Genomic DNA, 21,811 nt, shown 5'->3' with positions numbered 1-21,811 from the left:
AAAGCTAGACACATTATTCTGTCGGAATATGACTGACATTAGCATTAACTTTTCATCCATTTTCCATCTGTCTCTTTTCCTTATCTTTCCTCGCTGCAAACTTCTTCTCCTCCTCCTCCTCCTCCTCCTGCTTCTTCTTTTTCTCTCTCAGCCTGATTGATTGCAGGCATTAGTGGAGGCGAGTGCCTTTCCCCTGGGGATTGTGTGGACACACATCACCCTGTCACTAGTAATCCAAAGAGTGAGTGCATGTTTATGAGCATGTGTTTCTCAGAGAGAGCGAGCGAGCCTAGGAGGTCATATCAATAAGAAACGTCCATACACAGCGAGATTAAGAGCTATTCGAAAGAGCACAAAGAGAGATATGCCTGTGTGTTAATAAGCTCGTGGAGGAAATCTGTCTTGTAATATGCAAAATACTGCATCTGTTTTAATAGTGTGTGAAAAGTCTGGTCAAAATGCATGTTACATTTCAGGGTGATAATGGTAAAAAAAAAAAAAAAAAAAACCCTGGATGTAAACTGTAAAATTAAAGCTCTCTGTGAAGAGACACAGACAAGAGACGGTGGAAAAACAGTCCTCACTAGTGGTGAATAATAAAACCAATGAACAGCTCAGACACAAGATAAAAGTGAAACTGAGACAGGAGGAGAGCTAACAGAGATACGAGTCACAGAGCAGCCAGACATGCATGCACCATACTTCATTAACCAGCCATCTCAAAGTCAGCATCATTTCAACGGCTGCCTAAAACTTGCACCTGTCTGCCGCCTTTTCCTCTACCTCAGCTGTGCAACTCTGGATCTTGTTCACTGATCTTCATTCTCTTTCTCTGGAACCAAAACACCAAGCTATTTCGCTCCCTCTTTGTCCACCTTACCCGTGTAGAGGATCCACTACAATGGCACGAGGGTGAGTCATTTTTCCCTCAATGAGGGTTTTGCGGGTCTGTGAAGCCTTTTCCAGCCGAGCCACACTGATGGTTTTCTTAGGACCGTCATCTGTCCAGTACAAGTTGTCAGCCATCCAGTCCACAGCTATGCCCTCCACCGTGTGGATTCCTGAGACAAACGCAAACTGCTGGTGAGAAGTCTGTTTCTGCAGCACAGATATTAATTTCACTCACAACAAAGTGTTTTCAGATCTGATCTCATACTGGATCGCTGTCTATTGATGCATATCTTATTATTATTATTGAGTCATTTTGTCATGTTGACTTTCAACGTTTTCAGTCATTTTGTTACACTGGAAATGAGTCCGGTGCAATGAAATTCTTGATCTCAGTAGTATAGCTCGGATTAATGAACATTAAACAGAAAAAATATGTTAACAAGATTTTGAGCTTGTGAAATAATTGTAAAGCCTGTGGTTGTTTGTCACCTCTTGTAAACCTGCAAAAAAAAAATGTCTTTTACAACCAAAACATGTGCTAAAATTTGTACTTTCCATTTACAGTAAATGTGTGTTTGCATGCGTGAATTCAGTGTCAAACACAGTGCAGAAAGTTTGAGTTACAGGTTTCCTGCTTTGAGTCTGTGGTCAGATGATCAAAAAGTCGCTGCGCATTTTTTGTCTCTCAAATTAGCTGCCACTGCCCCACCTTCTTTCAGAATGGTATCCCTCTCTGTTCCGTCAATCTTCTGTCGTCCGATGATGTAGCTGGTGGCGTCGGCAAAGTAAATGAACTCGCTCTCAGCATGAAAGTCCAGAGCTCTCGGGTTCATCAGATTCTCGATGGGGATCATGTACTCATCTGGCACCTTGGCATTCATGTCCATGCCCCTGATGACCCCTGGGCGACCTTTACCGTAGACCAGGAAGAGCTCATGTTCGGGTTCTGGAGCAAAACAAGAACACATAGACAAAAGAGCGTAGCTTAGACCTGCATTTATATTTGTAATTGTGTATTAACTACAATGTGTATTGATTAGACAAGTAAACAACATGCGAGATCAGCAAAAGCCCTAAATGAAAATTAAGTGATTTTCAATCGAGAGACAGATGGACAGGAGGAGAGATTGCCTGTAGTTAAATCAATTGTGTCGCTTTCAAGGACAGTCTTTTCTCAGGTGGCAGATCAATATAACGCTATTAATGGCTGATAGAATATTAAAACACTTCTCAGAACAAGCTGAATCAGGCTGACGGCTTAATGGGGAGGTCAGTGGAGAGCTAGAGAGCCACACTAAGTTATGGTGTTGCTCAGCTATTTTGTACATAGGCTGCCCTTGGCTTTAGGTCAAAAGAGCTGAATCACTGTGGCCTTCCTGTTCATACTTACAGTTAATGCTGGAGCAGGCACACATCAGCTGTGGATGTGCTGAATCTAGCACATGTGAATCGATTTTAATCTGGATGTTATTAAACACTTACATTAACATCTACATAGAATAAAAGTCAATATTGACAAAATAATATTTTCATACAAAAAATAGATATTTAATGGAAATTCAAACCAGTTAGTTTTAGTTTTATCTATTTACATTAATTTAGCAGTTGGAACATTTATCTGTTACTTTCTGCTAATTGTTTCAACTGTCTATCTATTAGCTATATGAACCATTTATCCATTACTTTGAGATAACCATTTCAACTGCTAATCCATTTATTTCAGCAAACTACTTCCATTTATCTGTTTTTTTTGCGAACTATTTCACCATTCATTCATTACTTTTACCCATTTATTTATCCATTTGGCTTACTCTTAGCAGTCAATTCATTTCAACGTATTAGTGTTCAAATTACTTTTAATTAACTATTTAGACCTTTGTACTTGCCTCTGTTATGGCCAACTCAATACGTTTTAATTATCAAATGAATTAAGCTACCTGTCACGTACCACCTGGCAACTGCAGAAGTACCCCCTGGTTGGGAGTCACTGCAACAGTGAATGTCTTTTGACAAGTACACTTACAATACTGGAGTTTCTTTGTAGACAGTTTAGAAGAAGGTGTGTTGATTTGCAGTTGCTAAAATATAATCATTGTTTCATTACACTAGAAGTCCTACTCACTTTTGCAGGACTTGCCATCACTGCCCAGGCTGAATCCAGAGCGACAGCGGCAGGTTCGGGTCTTGTGGCCGTTTCCCAGCAGACAGATGTCAGAGCAACCTCCAGCCTTCCCAAACTGGTCCACCTCACATGCATGGCTACGCACTGGACACCAATGAGGTGGCAAATACAGTCAAACCACAAGTATCAATACAATATTCAGCTGTGAATGAAAAATCAATGTGTGTGTTTGCGTGCGTGTGTGTGTGTGTGTGTGTGTGTGTATGTAGCCTACCCGGAGGCTGACGTCTCTGGTGGTAGACATGCAGCGCTCCTCCCTTGTCCACCCTGGTCACTACTTGGTAGTCTGTGCTGTTGAAGCGGTTGACCCTGATCACGCTGGTCTTAGGCTGCATGTTGGCGTTGTCTGAGTTGGTGGCATACAGATAGTTTTCAAACACCGTCAGCCCATACAAGTGCTCGATCTGAAAAAGAAAAACGGTAGATTAGAGAACGTGTGAAAACAGAAAAAATTAGTGCGATAGTACTGGATCAAAGGAACTAAAAAATCACAGTTCCTGATTTTCTTTGACTTCCCCAGTCTATAAAAGATTTGACATGGTCTTTCTTTCAGCTAGAAGATAAATGTACTTCCTACTTAGTCTGGCTAAGACTTACAGTCCAACCACTGATGTCAGTTGTTGCCATGGATGACCATAGGACAGATCTGTCTCTAAAAAATAGATATGCAAGTGCTTAATTCCTTCCTTTCCTTCCAGATTGTTAAAACGATGTATATGCTGTGATGAGGGCTGTCTAGGCAGAAACACATCAGTACTGCTTTTGTGATAAAATCCAGTGAAAAGTCTTTGTTCATCACTTTGGATGAGCAAATGTCTACCAAGAACAATTTCCAGTATTGTACTCTCCTGCATCACTTTGCACAGCCTTGTGCAATGTGAGCATTCCTGTGGTTAACATGCTTGTAAACAATAATAATGGATTCAAACAATGCCACAATTCAATGTGAAGCAGCATTTTACTGACTCCATTATCTTCTGTATCAGGACAGTTCAGAGGCTATTGTCACAATCACTGTGGCACCTGACCACAAAACAAGACAGGCATTGTTCAAATTATCCTCCACGTCTTAAACATTTTCTTTAGTCGTTTTTTCCAATGGTTCGTTTTATTTTGCAAGAGTCTTAACAGGTAACGTAGCATGAAGGAGAAATATTGTTGCCATGGTAACCTGCAGTTTAATAAACCATGTGCACCGATGTAGAACAGTGGTTAAACTGTTTATCGTAACTCTTTTGGAGGTGTCCTGATATACAATTTCAACAGCCACTCACTCAGAAACGAGTGTTTTCCGTTGCCATGGTAGAAAGTGGTTATTGTGAAGTGATGAAGTGTCTAGAGATTCCACAGCTCTCCAAAGACAGAAGTCACGGACAAACTAGCTTCTATCTGACGAAAAATCGGGAAGAAAAGCAAGGTAAGGACTTTCAGATCTGAGCAGGCCACTGACTCAAGTGTCCCAACAGGCTGTGTAAGAACCAGCATTAAAACCTGAGATGGGAGTGTGGTCTATCACAGCATGCTGTAAGAAGCTCAGTGGGCCATTGAGAGAAACACAGAGACACAGCCAGCCAGAGAGATACACAGAGTTATTAACGAAGGCTGGAGGGCAATGCTCTGCTGAGGTGAAACACTCGATGGAAACCTATTAGTATCATACTGTTAGGAAAATTGATGGTGCTCTGTGTCACCTTTACTCGCAGATCTAGCCAAGACAAACCTGACCAACACTAGCTATGAGAAAAAAATGTGAGCTACTTGATTTCACACACTTAAGGTTTCAAGTGGCTGTGAAAATCCAACGTCAGAAAACGAGTACATCAAAATATGATGAATCTAGGGGCTCTCAATAGGCAGAGATGGGACACTTTTTCTCTAATCAACACCCTCAGCATCTTTAGTTAAGCTTTTGAACTGTATTCTGTATAAAAAAAGAGTTTCCCTTGCAGCTTACAGAGACCTTAATAAACACATGCTCCACACAAAACAGCCCAAACTCAGAATCATCAATAACCACACTTTGACCTGAAGGATGTGCATGTATTAATCCCCTATTACACACACACTCAAAGCAATAGGTTTGTGTGTGCGTGTGCGTGTGCATGTGTGTGCGTGTGTGTCCTTAGGCTCAGTGAGTAAATGAAAGCCATTACTTCTCCACAGATCACAGTAAAAGCCATGGTAACAGGTTTAAGAGCCACTGTGCTTCACCAGCGCTGCAACGTCGACAGCCTCAGTATCAGACGCTATTAATCAGCAGCTTTAATGAAAAACCAAATGTCCACCATCTTCTCTGTGCTCATAACTCACTGGCAAGGAACACATCACAGCAGGACACAGGAGAAAGATAAGATGTATTATAGATATATAGGGAACTCTAAAGCACACTAGAGTTTTTAGAGTGTTATGAATGGGATACACAAGCACAGTAAATCTAAGAGAGATGACCTCTCTACTAATGGAAGATAATAGGAGTGTGGTGTGTCCGGTACAGCTGTCCTCACCAGCAGGCCTTGGATGATGGTGTGTCGATTCTTGCCTTCATAGTCCACCACCTCAATGTAGTCCAGATAGGCGTCGGCCCAGTACACGAGCCTGCTGACAAGGTCCAGCGTGATGCCGTGGGGGAACACAATCTTACTGTCCACGAGCTTGGTACGGTTCTGACCATCCATGTCACAGCGCTCCACCTTGGGGATCTGACCATAGTCTGTGAAGAACACCTTCCTGCAGAAACAAAGGATCACACCTGAGTGAGGATGGATGGATGGATGGATGGATGGATGGATGGATGGATGGATGGATGGATGGATCAGCTGAATTGGCAAACTGCTTCATTTTCAGCGCATATGGCTTTGCTACAATTCATTGATCAGCCCTTTTCAGTATTCAAAAGGAGAAAAGTAGAAAAGATCTATGATGACAAACAGCAAGCAAGATTAATTGTTTATGTCATTTTGTCAAAAAAACAAAGCTGAATATCTTCAGGTTTGTTGGTTTGACAAATCACGATATCTGAGGTCCTCAACTTGGAGTCAGTAACTCTCCTATAGCATTTTCATCCCCAAATGTTTTGTGTTTCTTTGTGAATATTTGCAGCTTTACAGACCAGCAATATTCTGAAGGAACACATTTCTACAGTAAACCTGATTAGAACCAAACACAGAAGGTCAGATCATTATCATTATTTAGTTTTTCACTGATGCCAAAACAAAACTGACATATTGATAGCTTCAAATAACAAATCATGCTCACAGTCCTTGTAAAAGTTTTAGCAAACAACATCTTTTTTTCTTTTTTTCTTTTTTTTTGAAAAATGTGCCTTAACCAAACTGGAAAAACAACAATACAAAAACAATACCACAATCAGTACCCAGTAGATGAAGCCAAACAGAAATATAACAATGCTGTTTTCTGGCAATTTGACTTATTTCAACAGTCAGTGAGGGATTTCTGGAAAGCTCTGTGGTCACTAATGTAACAGCACAACAAGGGATGATTTTTGCAGTCATATTGTTATTATTGCTGTGTTTTTCCTCCTCTAATGACAGTGCAGACTACAACAAAAACACAGCTACATCGACTCTACCTGACCTTGTTCCTGGAAGAACCAATTACAGCGGAGGAAACTGCGTGGGATGAAAATGATGTATGTACCTACGAGCAAATGTGTGCACACATACACACATACACACAATCATGGTCTCTCTCTTTTTTTTTTTTTTGTGCAAACACACAAGCTCCAAACACACAGCGCATTTAGAAAACTAGCACATATACATATAGAACACCTGTCTCTGTATCTGTGTGTCTTTATGTGAAAAACAAAAAGTAAGATTTGCAAACTGACCCCATAGTGGGGTCCAGGGCGATGCCTTTAGGGTTGTACAGCTCCTGGTCCAGGAGGGTGACACATGTCTGCCCGTCCTTGTCACACACGAAGATCCTGTCGTCCACGTCATCCACAAAGTAGAAGTTTCCGGTGAGCCAGTCGATGGCCATCTGCTCCACATCTGGACGGAGAAGTGGGAGGAGGGGTGAGGAGGGGGTAAGATAGGACACAGGAGGTGCAAGGGAAAGCAAAAACAGTGTTGCTAGTACATGAATTGACTCTTTTGGCACAGAACTTGAGCGTGTGATGGTGAGTGAGAGGTTTGACTCATACTCATGTGATAAGTAAACTAGTCAGCAATACTGTGTAGCAGCTACTTCAACAGCTCTCTGTGTCTCAACCACACTCACATACACACTGACGCACAGACGAGATTCTTAGGTTTGGACTTGGGGCAGTTTCCTTGACTGACAAACGAGATTACAGCCAAGTCCAATTATTACATATCAAGGTAATGTGTCTGTCATTCAAAAGTCACTAAGACGGACAGAATATGAGACAGGCTGTTTGTTGCTTCGAGGAGTGTGATGTTGCCGTAGCTGTAGCTAAGCGACGACGGGTGTGTGGTTTCTGCTGGGTTTATTTTACCGAGCCTCTGCTCAAAGGGAAGACCAGCGCCCCACCCATCAATGAAAATCAAACACCTGGATGCGTGTACATCGCACCACACAGGTAGGAACTTGGAACTTTTACAGCCTGCAACATAGACAAGGCTGGAGAAGGAAAAACTAGAGTACCCCTGAACTGTTCTGAATGTGGTGCAAGAGCACAGAGGGAGGGTCTGACAGAGGAGAAAAATAGTGAACAAGAATAACATTAGACATTAATGTACCCCTCTCCCTGGTTCTCTCTTTCCCTCCTCTTCCTTCCTTTCCTCAAACACCAGCTCAACCATGCTGAGTCTGAGCCAAGGATCAGAGAAAGAAAACTATTGTTAAAGCGCAAGGAGAGGAGGTGTGAGGTTATTAAAGGTCCAGAATGATGAATTTCCTGTAGTATATTTATTCATGTACTTGAGTATAATCCTACTTGTACTTTATATCTTTTATTTTCTAACTATATATTTTTTACTTTACTATATTTTAGAGGAAATTGTTTTCTTTTCACTCCACTACCTTTTGACAGCTACAGTTACTAGTTAATTTGCATACTGAGAACTTAAATGATTCATTATTATTGTTGGACCTCAGTCCATTCAAATGGTGGAGACCACAAGTTCTTTTGTTCAAAGGGGGCCATTTCAACTCTGTCTCCCAGAATCCTTCACCTTTCACACCTGGATGTGAAACCCACCCACGGACCTGACAACCAGCTAGTATTGGTCACTGTGGGACATGTGACCCAAGGTGTCACCAGGCAACCAAAACCCAGCTGAGGCCCTTGGCTCCTAATCAGGAGTGAACAAGATTAATTAAGCGCCAGCGCCTACTGCTCAAAGTCTGCTAGCTGATTTTTCAAGCAAGAGGAGCCACAGAGCATTGACAGCATTGAGCGGCTAACTCTGTAAGGGAGGCGTCAATATTGGCTGTGCCCCGGGGGTAACTTTAATATTAATTGAGGTTTTTATTAAATAAATATATTTAACATGAATATGTTGTTAATTTCTGGTAGCCAATAACTGATAATCTACCAATATAGAATATTAACAAACAAACTTTCCAACATTATATAGAAATAGTTACAGTTCCCTCCATCTAGACCAGCTACATTAAAATTATGCTAACACAGTGCATCAGTAATTACAATCCAATAATATAACTCATAGCAAAAAGTACTATTAGCAACACATTTTGCTAATAGTGCAATACATCACTAGTAAATGGTTATTTTTTCTTTTTGGCCAATTGGGGGAAGTGGAAACAAGATGAACACAACTATCGCCTTCAAGATTGTATGTTACAAACAGTTACTTGGTTTTCACATCCAGCAACACAGGGACACATTAGCATTCATTTAAAGTTGTTAAAAAAAAGAAAAAAGAAACCTGCTTCCCACTGTGGCCAAAAACTACAGTGACATTCAACCAAAACATGGAAGTTGTGGCCAGAACATTAAACTGCTGAGTAGAGCTAAGAGGAACTGTAGAGTCAGAAGCTAATAATCTGTGGTAATCATGTGCTGCAATGCAAATATAAAAATAAAGATTATTAAGTAACATTTTGAATGCATTCCATGCAGGTTTTTACTTGTATCTGAGTATTTTTACACTGTGACTTTGTTACTTTTACTTATTTAAAAGATCTGAATACCTCTTCCAAAACTGACTGTAGTGCCTTTAAATATTAATCTTAGCACGGAGAATGAAAAGTAGCTGCATACGAGCTAGAGAGAGAAATTGAGAGAGAGATAGAGAGAGAGAGAGAGAGAGAGAGAGAGAGAGAGAGAGAGAAAGTGAGAGAGAGAGAGTGAGAGAGAGATAGAGAGAGAGAGAGAGAGAGAGAGAGAGAGAGAGAGAGATAAATTGAGAGAGAGAGAGTGAGAGAGAGAGAGAGAGAGAGAGAGAGAAGGGATAAGGCCTCACAAACGACAAGACTTGTATTTTCACAGCTGCAATGAGCTCTGTCTTGCATAGAACTGTCCTCACACGTACACAAACACCTCAGATATAGGACTAAAGTCGTGCTGCAGGGGTTCTTGATCATGCAGGGCTCAGTGCTACGGGTGGAGGTCTAATGTGGTGGTATGTTTACTAGGGTGATAAGGTCACTGTGCTGTTTTGGGGAAAGCAGAGGAGGATCGATTTCTCCAAAAAAGAATAAACGGGGTGGGGGAAATGACGAAGCAGATTCCTGCGAATAAGAGAGCAATAAAAGTGCGCACACTGAAAGCTTACCAGCCATGGACCAATAAATCTGGCTGTAATTCCAGAGGAGCCCTCTGTGTTTAGAATAACTGACACATTTTTTCTGAGGAGCACGACTAGCAAAGAGAGGGAAATGGCACACTTTCAAATATTTTGGGTTCGGGTAAAAGTGGAAAACGGATAAAAGTAAAATGCAGAGGGACAGAGAGGAGAGGAAGAAAAAGTGAGAAAGAAAAAGAAAGAAGACAGAGAAGAGAAGAAAAAGGGAGAGAGAGCGAGAGAAAGAGATCTGATTTCCACTAGGGAAACTTGGCCATTGTGCTGCAGCATTTCTGAGGTTTATGGGAATCAGGGGCCGTATTCCCAAAGGTGCTCTTAATTTTTAACACAGAGTTCTCTGTTTAAACACTTCCAGCTGCCCCACAACACACTGATTCACTGATTAAGCAATGGATAAACAATGGGGGAGAAAAGAGGAGATTGTGTAATATTCTAAAAGTGTGCTGAAAGCCCTGAAAAAAAATGTCCGTCCCCTGCTCTCTGACACCGCTTGCTCTCCATTTTCCTCCACTTCTGCTAAACAGAGATGGCTCCTGCAAAGCCGGAGACTTTTCTATCTCCTCCCATTCTCCTTCCCTCTCTCCTCCTCCATGCACCATCCTCCTGGCCCTCCCCTTTGTCTGCTCCCCAGAGGTGGGAAAACAGTCTGGATTCATTAACTGCAGCTCTGACTGGCTGAAAATATGCTATACAAAACAACACGGCATAATTGAAAAAACAGAACCGGCTGCCTTCTTCGTTTTTTCCCCTCCTCTCTCTAAACAACTTGTTTTCTACACGTTTTCTTGTTCATCTCTGTGCTCCCTATTGGTCTAAGAAAAACAACAGCCAAGTGGATGTCGAGATAATGTATTGGTAAATGGAGCAATTCTGGGTAGAGTTTTACTCCAGTAATATATGTAAGAATAGAAGAGAGGGGCATACATCTTCACAGGCGCCCACTGCTAGTACTACGCTGATAACACAGGGGATCAATAGCGTTGTAATATCACTAGCGTTACCTTTAATGGAGCTGATATGGCTTTGGTTTCTCTGATCTGTCACTTTTAAACTGTGACTGAAGCTTTAACACCAAGTGCTCATACACCCCAACCCCCACTTCCCCTCGCCAACCTCCCTCACTCCAAAACGCTCCCACAACACTCCCATCTGGAGAAAGCGTCACAGCAGAAAAACACGGGCAGAGGGGGAGTATGACAAAATGAAATGAAAAGAACAAACAAACTGTTTTTTTTGGTTCTAAACGTGGTTTTGTTGAGGCCCACTATAGGCATAGGACAAAGGGAAATGCAAATGAAACAAGGTTCAGGGTTAATGTATGTGAGGAGAGAGAGACAGACAGAGAGAGAGAGAGAGAGAGAGAGAGAGAGAGAGAGAGAGAGAGACAGAGAGTGAGTGAGTGAGTGAGAGGAAGAGAGAGAGAGAGGTTTAAAGTGTTTTGAATGGAGAGAAGATTTGAAAATGTGCTGACTTGCTTGCCTTTTAACAGCACATGACCTCTTAAGAAGATTTCAGGCCAGTGTCTGTGTTAAGCAGCACACTGCAGCTCACTGTGCAAGGGTAGGGGCAGGTACTGTAGCTCTTACAGTACAAGCAGGGAAGGGAGGCTTAGTGGCAGCTCTGGGATCCCTCCTCCTGTGCGTCTACTTTTTACTGAATGTAAATCTTTCCTTATTTCTTTTCCAAGTTTCCGCCCTATAGGGAGAGCTCTAAGCACCCGAAACAACTGATCAAACTGATTTACACCTGGACTAGATTTACTCAGAGGTTGTTTGCGTCCTGTTTCAATAAGGCATTCCTCACCACAGGTTACAATAAATGATGTCTGACAAGCACAACTCATTTAGAATGGGTTGTATGCTATTGAAAGTGATAAGATTTTAAAATAAAAGCTACAATTAGTGGAAAAATAAATTACATTTTAATCTAATAACACACACAGAGGTGATACATCACCACTTTCATGTGTTTCACAATCGTTGCAATGGCAAGAGACAGGCAAATATATGTCAAATATAGAATGACAGTAAGTATATGTTTCATGAACTCTGAAAGTAGAAACTGGGGGAGAGTGAGAGTTTGATGGGAAGGTGGGGGGGGGGGGTGGTCGACACCTTGGGGGGGGTGGACACATCCTGAACAACTCACTGGTTGGACATTACTGAACGCGGTCATTGAGTCACCCCAAACCACGCGCATCATTTCCTGTATGTTCACCCCTTGCCATTGGTTGCTGCTGGTTCCTTCCATGTTGACTGTAAGCATAAACCTGCTCCTCCTATTCTGTCACATTCGCACGCCAGCAGCCTGTCCAACAGATCAACTCTGCTGTCTGGGCAGTCGCTCTACATTATGGACTGGAACAGATGAGAAAAATCTGCCCTTTGTATTGTGTATTTTTTTTTTCTGCTGACACTGAGCATGTTGTTTGAGGTCCGCTGGGTGGTCAGAGGACGCAGATATTCCAGACACCACCTGTCTAAGTCATCATAAATATATAGGTGTATACTTTTTCCCATGTTTTGTATCATATCCACCCTGTTGTACTAAATATGGTCGCTTTTATTCTGCAAAACAGAAACAACCCTGGTTTAATTTTCTCTGTCAATTTGATTTGCCTCATTAACAATTGAAATGCCTTCATATGGCATCTCTATGGCTTTTTTCTTATTTCACTCATACACACACCGACATGAAAATAGTAACATTGCCGCTTGGATACAGGAAGTGCAGTGCCCCTCAATTGCCTCCTTTATTTCTGCAATACAGCTCTAATCTGTCATCATCTGTCATGCACATCCTGTCAGGATCCTGCAGCTAGTTCTCCATTTTGTGTGTGTATGCGTGTGTGTATGTGTGCGCACACATGCACACATATCAGCGCTGCAATGTGTGTGTGTGTGTGTGTGTGTGTGTGTGTGTGTGTGTGTGGGGGGGTGGTGGTGGTGGGGGGGGCAGGCGTGGAGGACCAAACTGAAGCTGCTGGAATTTCCTGCAAATTCTTCTGGTCCTAAAATTGCCAAGTCCAATGTGAGCTGAGTTACAGCTGCGCAGTTATAGCGACAACGACATTCTTTTTAAAAATGACTCTAATCATAATTATTAAGCACAAACACATTTTTCCTAATAGGAAATCTCTATATCATCGTGGTACTATTTCAGTGATTTTGACATGGGTCTTATATCATCTTGTTTCCTGCATGAGCCTCATTGATTAAGAGATGTACTGTATAATTTAATAATAACAGATCTGGTGTTTACGAGGCTCCAAATAGACGGAGAGGTGCATCAGCCTCCTTCATCTTATTACTGTGAAGGATGCTAAAATGCCTCATGCATAATTTTCAATGTTCTGAGCTTGTCTGATATCATCTGGTTTGAAATGAACATTATTTCCAAATGACAGCTACACCACATTGTGCTCGCATGTGGAAGACAGAGCTGCCCGACTGTCATCATTCGGTCTTTCCATTTTCTCTGATGGCCTGCATTGAGGAAGTCATTTCTGTCATGTTAATGCGTTCTTTAGTCACATGGAAAAAAGACGTGAATGGAGACAAGCTGCTGCACACTGACAGAATGTGATCGGTCGCAATGTTTATGAGTAAAGAACAGAGGAACAGAAAGAAGAGGCGTAAAACTGAGCTGTATTATTCCATACAACCACAGTTTTTCAGTTTCGTGTAGAGATCAGAATTGAAGTTAAGGGATTGCGGTGAGAACCAGAGAAGCACAGGGAAGAGAATATGAAGATAATGACTGAGTGAGTGCAGCGTTGTTTTGATTCAAGGCAAGAGTTCTTTAATTAATGTTTGCAGATAAGTATGACAGTGCAGAAAGAACAAACCATCTGTCAACCAACTCCCCAGAACCAGAGTACAATGAGACGTCCCCGTTGGCTTTGTCAGGATGAGGTTGTTGTTTCTGTTGCTGCTTTCCTTCTGACTCACTGAAAACAAGCTGCCCAAAAGCCAGGCCGTGACTTGGCTGGGAACACAAGGCGTGAAGCAAAGGAGTGATAAAGGGAGGCAGATCGTGGGTGTGGCAGCTTTAAACCCGCAGGTTGTCTACAATCAGGCGCACGCACGTATACACGTCTGCCTTCAATCAAGCTCCTTACATTTCCACTTACATCTCCGCCTCTTACTTAGTTTCAACTTTTTTCCAAGACAAAAGAATGTTCTGTGTTTTCTGAAACGAAACTTAACCCATGGAAAAACACAGCTGCTTTTAATGTGTTACCATAATATCTGTGCACAAGCATAGAGAACCTAAGGACACATCTATTCCACAGCTATTGATGCTCGGCTCACTTTTGGCTGCACTTCTCTGCATTTCTTTTTTTTTTTGTTCCACCTGTTTACATTCAACTTCAAAAGTGAAAATTTGAGAGCAACAGGCCGAGCCAAATCACCATCTACAAAGGATGCAAATAAGACAAACCTATTTATTCTGATTTAAGGATCAGCCCGGATCTGTGTGCAATGGCTGGGCTTTACTACCCCTATCTTAAAATTTAGAGCTGTAAAATGAATGACGTCGGATTCCAAACATCAGATAGCAGCAGGACTTAAAACAGACCTGAGAACATCTGGTTCAATGTAGTTTTTACTGTTCTTAACCACAAAATGTAAAGGCCAATTTCTAGAAAATACAGTTTGGGCATGTTCTTTTAATTGTGTGTGTGTGTGTGTGTGTGTGTGTGTGTGTGTGTGTGTCAAAACAAATGTGTAACCAGCTTATTTAATAGCATCAATGTCCTTCTGCTGCAGTAGTTTATGCAGCTGCTGTATGCATCACTTCTCAGTTTCACTTCAGCCTGACCTGCATGAATAATGGAAGCATGGAACATACTTTTCTGAGTGATATTGAACTGAAATACAGAATTCATCATCCTCCTTTGCATACGGAGCAAGAGAAAAAGTGTGACTGCTTGTCAGACACGATCCAGTGTGAGTGATGTACAAATCAAAATTCAAAATGCTTTTTTTTTTTTTCTTTCTCTCTGGAGCACGGTTCAAAGTCTGGGGGTGTTTTTCACTGTGTGTACAAAAACCACTCCACAACCAAAAGTGGAGGATTCAGCCTGAAAAAATGATGAGATGTTTGACAGATTGCTGCGTAGCCACAGGTGATATACGGTGCCCCCGGCCTTTGTGCTGTTATTGCAGCACTTGCCGCCTAGGCTAATGAAATTTGCAGTGGCAACTGATGTTATGTATGGCCTCCAGGAATAAAAAAAAAATCCTGAAAAATGAGGATATTCACACCCAAATATTTTGCCGTGCCGCAGTGTGAGGCAGCTGCTTTGCGTTTAGTATTATGTATTATGTGTGGAGAATTGGGCTCTGTCATTTTGCTGTGTACTCTGGCCTGTGCAGATCATACTGTGCTGACTTCTAAGCTGCAGTGCTACTTGTTCAGTGAATGGCGGTTGAAGTGTGATTTATAATACAAAGTGTTGTGGTGTACTCACGGTGCAGGCTGAGGGAGATGTTGATGACTCTCTCCTCTGTGAAGCTCTTCAGGTTGGGGATCTTGGCACATTTGAGGTGTGTGGATGAGGGGGAGTCCCCTACATGGATCCAGCAGACTGTCTCCTGAGCATAGAGGAAGTCCATGGCTGTGGTTTGTTTGGTGCTGGTGGACAGCAGACTGTGGACCGTGGTGCCACTGAGGGAGGTGGCTTGGATGTTCTGGGAGTTGGCAATCAACAGGACAGGCAGACGGTCTACTGGCACTGGAAATGTAACATGATGGACAGAACTGAGGGTAAAACAGGAGGAACGTGAACAGAACATCTCTACAGCCTCAGTCAGTGATCCAGTCCTGCTGTTGTCAGCTGGTACTCACCATTCTTGGCCTTGCAAGAGCGGTTGTCTGGCTGGGACAAGTAGCCCTCCACACAGGAGCAGGTGTAGGAGCCTTCGGTGTTGGTACAGGACTGACTGCAGGTCCCATACACAGTGCACTCATCAAAATCTGAATAACAAAAACCACAGACGGTGTTATTACTTGGTGAAAGTACAAAAACAACTAATTTCAGTTCAGAAATAGCATAAACAGAGGATAAAATAAAAACATAAACCCTTCCACAGATAACGTGTAGAAGTGTATAAGATTGTGAGTATTCACTTTCTTTAACTAACAAATACATCAATGTGACTCTGCATTTAATCTCTGGTTTATTTTTGCCATGTTGAATTTGTGATTCATTAAAAGGTGTAATATTTTATTGGCTTGTTGCACAAAAACACCATTATATAAGTGAGGTTTGCAAGTGTTGCTCATCAACTCCAGTAAGTCCTCTGTAACCTCAGTGGCTCCTGAGATTTCAGTGTTTCCAAACGGGCTTTTGTAGAAAATGCCCCACACTCCCACGTCCCCTGAACTACCCACTGTGTGTTCTGCACTTGGTTTAGTTTCTCGAAAAAACCTGAGTAAACACTGGTGCAGCTTTGGATGCTGGAAGAACTTCAGCACTGATGTGGACTTACTGGAGGGGAAAGCATGTACGCCACGTAAGCTTATGTTTGTTGTTGTTGATGCTGCATAGCAAACTACATTTTACACACATCCAGTGGTAATTCTTATCCTGTTATTTGCTAGCCGTTTGTCATTTTAAAGCAGGAATAAAATACAAAGATATACCAACATAAAGATGAATCATCTGGTATTCTTCCATCGTGGCTTATTGATTCTATGCTCGCAGCATGTACTAAACCGCAGGAGGAACTCACCTTTACACATCTTTCCATCCGAGCTGATCTCATAACCACCTTTACAGTAACAAACAGGCCCTCCTGGAGTCACTCCACAGTTTTCCTGACAACCCATGAGCGAGCAGTTGGAGATATACTCTGAAGACAGACAGACAAGGGGGGGGGGGGGGGGGGGGGGGGGGGGGGGGGGGGGCACGGGAGAGATGTTTATTCATTATTTCCCCCTGTTGTCCACATTGTTATTGGGCTGAAAACACTGCATACTGTTCTAATGGGGGGTAGATTTGTGCATAATTATGTAATAATCCATTCAACACACCACAATAAAGCCACAGATCATACTGTGATCACTCAGGTTTCACTCATCCTCCTTCATATCTGGCAGAAGACACAGAAGCTTATGGCATGCCTGTAGGTATCAGGAGCAGATGCTGCTGAAGCTGCCATTGTTCATTTTGTGGAGAATATTTACAGCACCGCGGGGGGCTGAGAGGCATAAATACTTGACGTGTGAGGCTAAATTTTTTAACTAATACTCTCTGCAGCCTGCTCCTGATAATGAGGCACATGTTAAAAGATTCAGATTCTGCTCAGTTACTCATCAATCCAGCAAAAAAATTGAGATGTGATCTACAGCACGTGTGGTCGAATGTAGTGAGACTACATGTCAGCATTTTAGGAACCGAAAGCCTCGCAGATACAGTGCCGGCCCTGAAAACAAAAAAACATCTATTCAACCAGAATGAGTCATTGGTGAGAGCGATGTGTTCTGAGTTGGAAATTGTAAGAGAACAACAGCTCAGTACAATGGTGCTAAAGATACAGAACTAACAAACAAAACATTTTCACATTTAGCCTCGGGTGAGGGATTTTGGCTCATGATTAAATGTTTGTTTTGGTCACAAGTGAACATCCATTACTGCTCTCAGAACCCATCCAGCTGGGCTGCACCATAAATCTTTGTTTACTGAAGACCAAATGTTGGCCCTGCCCAGTGGATGACTGAGAAGAATCTGAGAAGCGAAATCTTCAGAAGCTTTGAAGAAAATTACAGCTTGTCAATCTAATGCATCATCACACCCATAAGCAGGGCTTTCCTTTACAGGAAACAACCACCATTCTACATTATCCTCATTATACCGAGTAAAAATAATGGCAAACACGGATGTGCCTGCTTGACCTTTGAGATATTTGTGAATGAAAAATGAACCCATGAAGATCATCATACCATTCACAGAATTGCTGAAGAGAAACAGGAGCTAGATGCAGTCTTAAAACCTCACCAGGCCAAACTTTACCAAAAGTTCAGATACATTCGATTTCAGGTTGCACTTATGTATTTAAAGTGTGGCAACTGAATATAAACGGACAGAAAATAATAATGAGTGAAATGTATAATGTTGTGATTATTGTTAATACAGCTGCAAAGTGAAGTCCGACGCCAAGAAAAACTCAGCCCACTTTAGTGAAGCGATTTTTTATAATAAGCCTTCCTAGACATCTTAAGCTCATCTCACATAAAATGACAACGGCAATATTTATAATTTCTGCTTATTGCTGCACAAATCGTTACATCAGCTGATATGGTTGTTATAAGTGATTTTTGTGTGTGCAGCTGCTGATTGTCAGTACAAAATATGAGTCTGGCTAGAAAGACTTCAGTTCTTTGATTCTATGTAACTGACATCAAAATGTCACATTCATTTTCTCGTCTTTTATATCACTGAAGTTTTATGTTATGTATGTGATGTTAAGACGGATTGGTCCTTTAAGTCAAATAAATTTTAGATAGAAAACTTCTGAGTGGAAGGCAAACAAACCCCGACCATCTCCAAGGCTGCATACAGACGCTTCAATCACACCTTCCAGTCAGCTGACTGACTGCATAATGGAATCTCAGCAGACTTTTTAACGGTGCACTGCACATCCTGTGAGATATAAATCAAGGCACAGTGAGTCATAGTCAAACAGACACGGCCATGTCAAGCTAGGCTGAGATCTATCGGTCACAAATGATTCACTTTGCCCAGAAACACTGGCAGACAATTCACACTAACACAACACCTCCGGGGGGGAGAGGAGCAGAGCGGGATCGAGAATCTCTCCTTCGAGGCGCCACGCTTTCAAACTGAAAGAAAGAAAGGCCCACAGTTCTGTTGCTGTACTGTACATATTTTTTGCACTACTGACCAAATGAATTTCCCAAATCAATCATTAAGTTAAGCTCGAGCCAGAGGAGTTCCAAACACCTATAAGGCACTGCTGCCAACCCCCATACAACGCTATGAATATTACAGACGGGCAACAAGTCCTAAGTTTTCCTGCTGCTCTCCAGAGGCTTGCTGGGACAACCACAGTTCAAATTACAGACGTGCCCGGAATTTTCCAAAACAAGTCTGAGCACCAAACAACCGAGATGTGTTTAGAAAACCAACATAGGCAACAATGTAAACAACCTACCATGGCACATACCACAAAATATTTATTTTGGAGCAAATAAAATGTTCTGTGTTGGCTCAGAATGCAAACCACTCATATCAATTGGATGACCCTGAATGAGATACTTGACAGCCCCTGGAATACAAAAGATGTTGTGGGGAGATATCTATGTTTCACACGCACACGAACACACGAACACACACACACACACACACACACACACACACACACACACACACACACACACACACACACACATTTCAGTTTAGTTCTAACTAAAACAGAGTCTTGGCCTTAAAATAATTGGTCCACCTTGGTGGAGCCTCATGTTTTTGTCTCCAGTAAGCTGCTACGTCCCACACATGTGGGCAGATTTTCATCCTCACTATGAGGTGAATACACACACACACACACACACACACATACACACTCGCATACAGAAGACCACTCTCACCTCAAAGTCCAGCCAGCCTGAAAGTGCATTAAAATTTGATGTCCTTTCCAATGCCTCTCTCTCTCTCCGTGTTTCTTTAATAAATATTTAATTCAAGCTCATTTTTAAAAAGGGAGAGGTTTTTAGTGGAGAGATGGGAAAAAAAACAGATATGGAAAAGACAGGTGCCCACCTCAGGAGAGCAAGAGATGGTCAGGTTAATATTTAACTCTTAATTTTAGAAAGAAAATCCCAAAGCCTTGGAATAAATAATAATTCAATCTTTTGTTTTTGATTCCTTCTCTTAGCTGCTGGTATCTGGCAGTTTTTTTTATGTATCAAGCCAAATGAAAATCTACTATTAATACCAATCAAGGTTGTTCAAGTGTAACGTACACTTCAGGGTATATATCAATGTTGCAGTGGTAATGATCTCTGCTGGATATTCTAACATTTATGGGTCTTGTGTCAGGATTCAGACCACTTTGAGAATCAAAGCAGCTCAATGGGCACCATCTGATGAACTATCATCACTTGTGCTCCTCGGCTAACCTTTGCACAGACATGTCAAACAACAGACGGACCGAAGTTCCCTTTAGACCCTCACCCTGCACTGGAGTAATTCATCCATCCAGTGAAGATATTTAGGTCTTTTGCACAACAACGTATTTCATCAGCACATTCTTTTATAGGAGATTACATTCTTTCGGCTCATCATAAATGACTTCCTAGTTTCTGGGTTTCAGAATGACAACTTCTCTATTTTAAAAGTGTATTGAACAGAATGAATTCATGACTGTCTGGCTTCAAGTAAACAGGTTAAAGGGTAAAGATACAGAATGGCAAACATCCAGTTGGTTGTGTCTCCATAAAGCACAGAGAGCTGTGGCTTGATGGGAGAAAAAAACAACAACACATACAGCCCGTTTTAACACAGAACACAGCACAGTTCAATATTATCACGTAATGTGATAAATCGATCTGTTACCGTGACTTCACTGTTATTTCACAGTGTGAAGATTTCAGGGGTGAGAACTGTACGATAATGAATAGTACAGTAGAAAATCCAGTCAGACTTCACACAGACAGGATGCTCTAGGACAGGAATTGTATTATTAAGCCCCTTTTACACTCAAGTGATCAGAGAGTCAAACATGGATGAATGTGACAGTGATACCTCTGCAGTGTGGGCCCTCATCCCAGCCGTCAGTGCAGTCTGGAACCCCGTTGCACAGTTTGCTCATGTGGATGCAGAGCTCTGTTCCTCCACACTGGTATTCATTGGGAGGGCACCGTGACACTGTACTGTGGGGACCTAAGAAAAAAAAAACAAACAAACATGAATACGGTCAACTGAAAAGGGAAAAGAACCAAATTTGTGCTATTTTCAAATGCAGTTTTCCTTTCCCTTATTTTTTTTCCTGAAACATTCCAACACATAAATAACTACTTGTCAGTTGTGCTGTTCAGTTTTCAAAATTTATGGAAAGCCTCAGAAATTTTACATGAGAAACTTCAGGTTCTTTTATTGTTTCCCCTTGATTAACTATTCATTTGGTTATTTATCAGATCTACTGATTATACATGCCGTTTGACATGTGTGTTATTACACAAGATGACTAGATATATGTGGGTGAAATTATTGGTAATAATCAACTAATGCTAATGATTATGTTCATTATGGATTCATCTTTTTTGCCTTTGCTTGAAAATATCCTTCAATAATGAATCAATTGTCAAAATAGCTGCGGATTCATTTTCAGTCAAACAAATGAATGATTCAGCTTATCATTGCAGCTCTATAATCAACCCATTAATACAACCCAGATAGAGTTTCATCCTTACTCACATAGATGGTTGTTATTTGATGTATATTTAATGTGTACATGAATGGAGCTGTATATCAAAGTAAAAATGCTTTTCCAAAAAAAGGCTACTGTGAATTTCGCAGAGGTCCGTCTGCAACTCTGTCGATGAAAGTCACTAAAATTGTTCTTTCTGCTCGGATTTGCACCACTCTCAGCAGGCAGAAACACAAACAGTATGTCAGAGCAAAATGGATATTACTGCACCACCTTCCCTGTGAACACAGCTCCAGCTGTGCCACTCCTAACACCCTGTTGCAAACAGATTTCTTTGGGGCCATGAAGACGCATATATTACTGTACCGTGCAGCCGTGAGTTCCTACGATTGAGTTTACCCTGGGCTGTTTTTCATACGCCTTCTCTCTTTGTCTCTTTCATCCATTTTGCCCTGACTACAAACTGCTCAGTAAGGCAGAAATGCTTAAAAAAATCAATCTTTATAAAATACCGCCCTTTCATTCTGTCAGTGGATGACAGACTTTCTGACAGACAGCAGGCTCTACGTGTGCGGCTGACAACATAT

The 21,811-nt window shown here is 41.7% G+C and overlaps 1 protein-coding gene across 1 annotated transcript in view; it reads right to left on the bottom strand.

The window, feature by feature from the left end:
* Positions 1-21,811, bottom strand: part of LOC111221615 (low-density lipoprotein receptor-related protein 1-like) — a 75,811-nt gene that overhangs the window by 41,557 nt on the left and 12,443 nt on the right. The window contains exons 3-12 of the mRNA XM_022745068.1: positions 20,600-20,737; positions 16,569-16,688; positions 15,682-15,810; positions 15,305-15,568; positions 6,924-7,086; positions 5,578-5,800; positions 3,288-3,477; positions 3,014-3,157; positions 1,601-1,837; positions 881-1,061 (exon numbers count right to left, since the gene is read on the bottom strand). Coding sequence (XP_022600789.1) covers positions 881-1,061; positions 1,601-1,837; positions 3,014-3,157; positions 3,288-3,477; positions 5,578-5,800; positions 6,924-7,086; positions 15,305-15,568; positions 15,682-15,810; positions 16,569-16,688; positions 20,600-20,737 — 1,789 coding nt within the window. The remainder of the gene's footprint in view (positions 1-880; positions 1,062-1,600; positions 1,838-3,013; positions 3,158-3,287; positions 3,478-5,577; positions 5,801-6,923; positions 7,087-15,304; positions 15,569-15,681; positions 15,811-16,568; positions 16,689-20,599; positions 20,738-21,811) is intronic.

Source organism: Seriola dumerili, unplaced genomic scaffold (assembly GCF_002260705.1).
Source record: "Seriola dumerili isolate Sdu_G_001 unplaced genomic scaffold, Sdu_1.0 BDQW01000088.1, whole genome shotgun sequence".
NCBI lineage: Eukaryota > Metazoa > Chordata > Actinopteri > Carangiformes > Carangidae > Seriola > Seriola dumerili.
The sequence above is the reverse complement of the archived record's forward strand: the minus strand, read 5'-3'. Positions and strand labels throughout refer to the sequence as shown.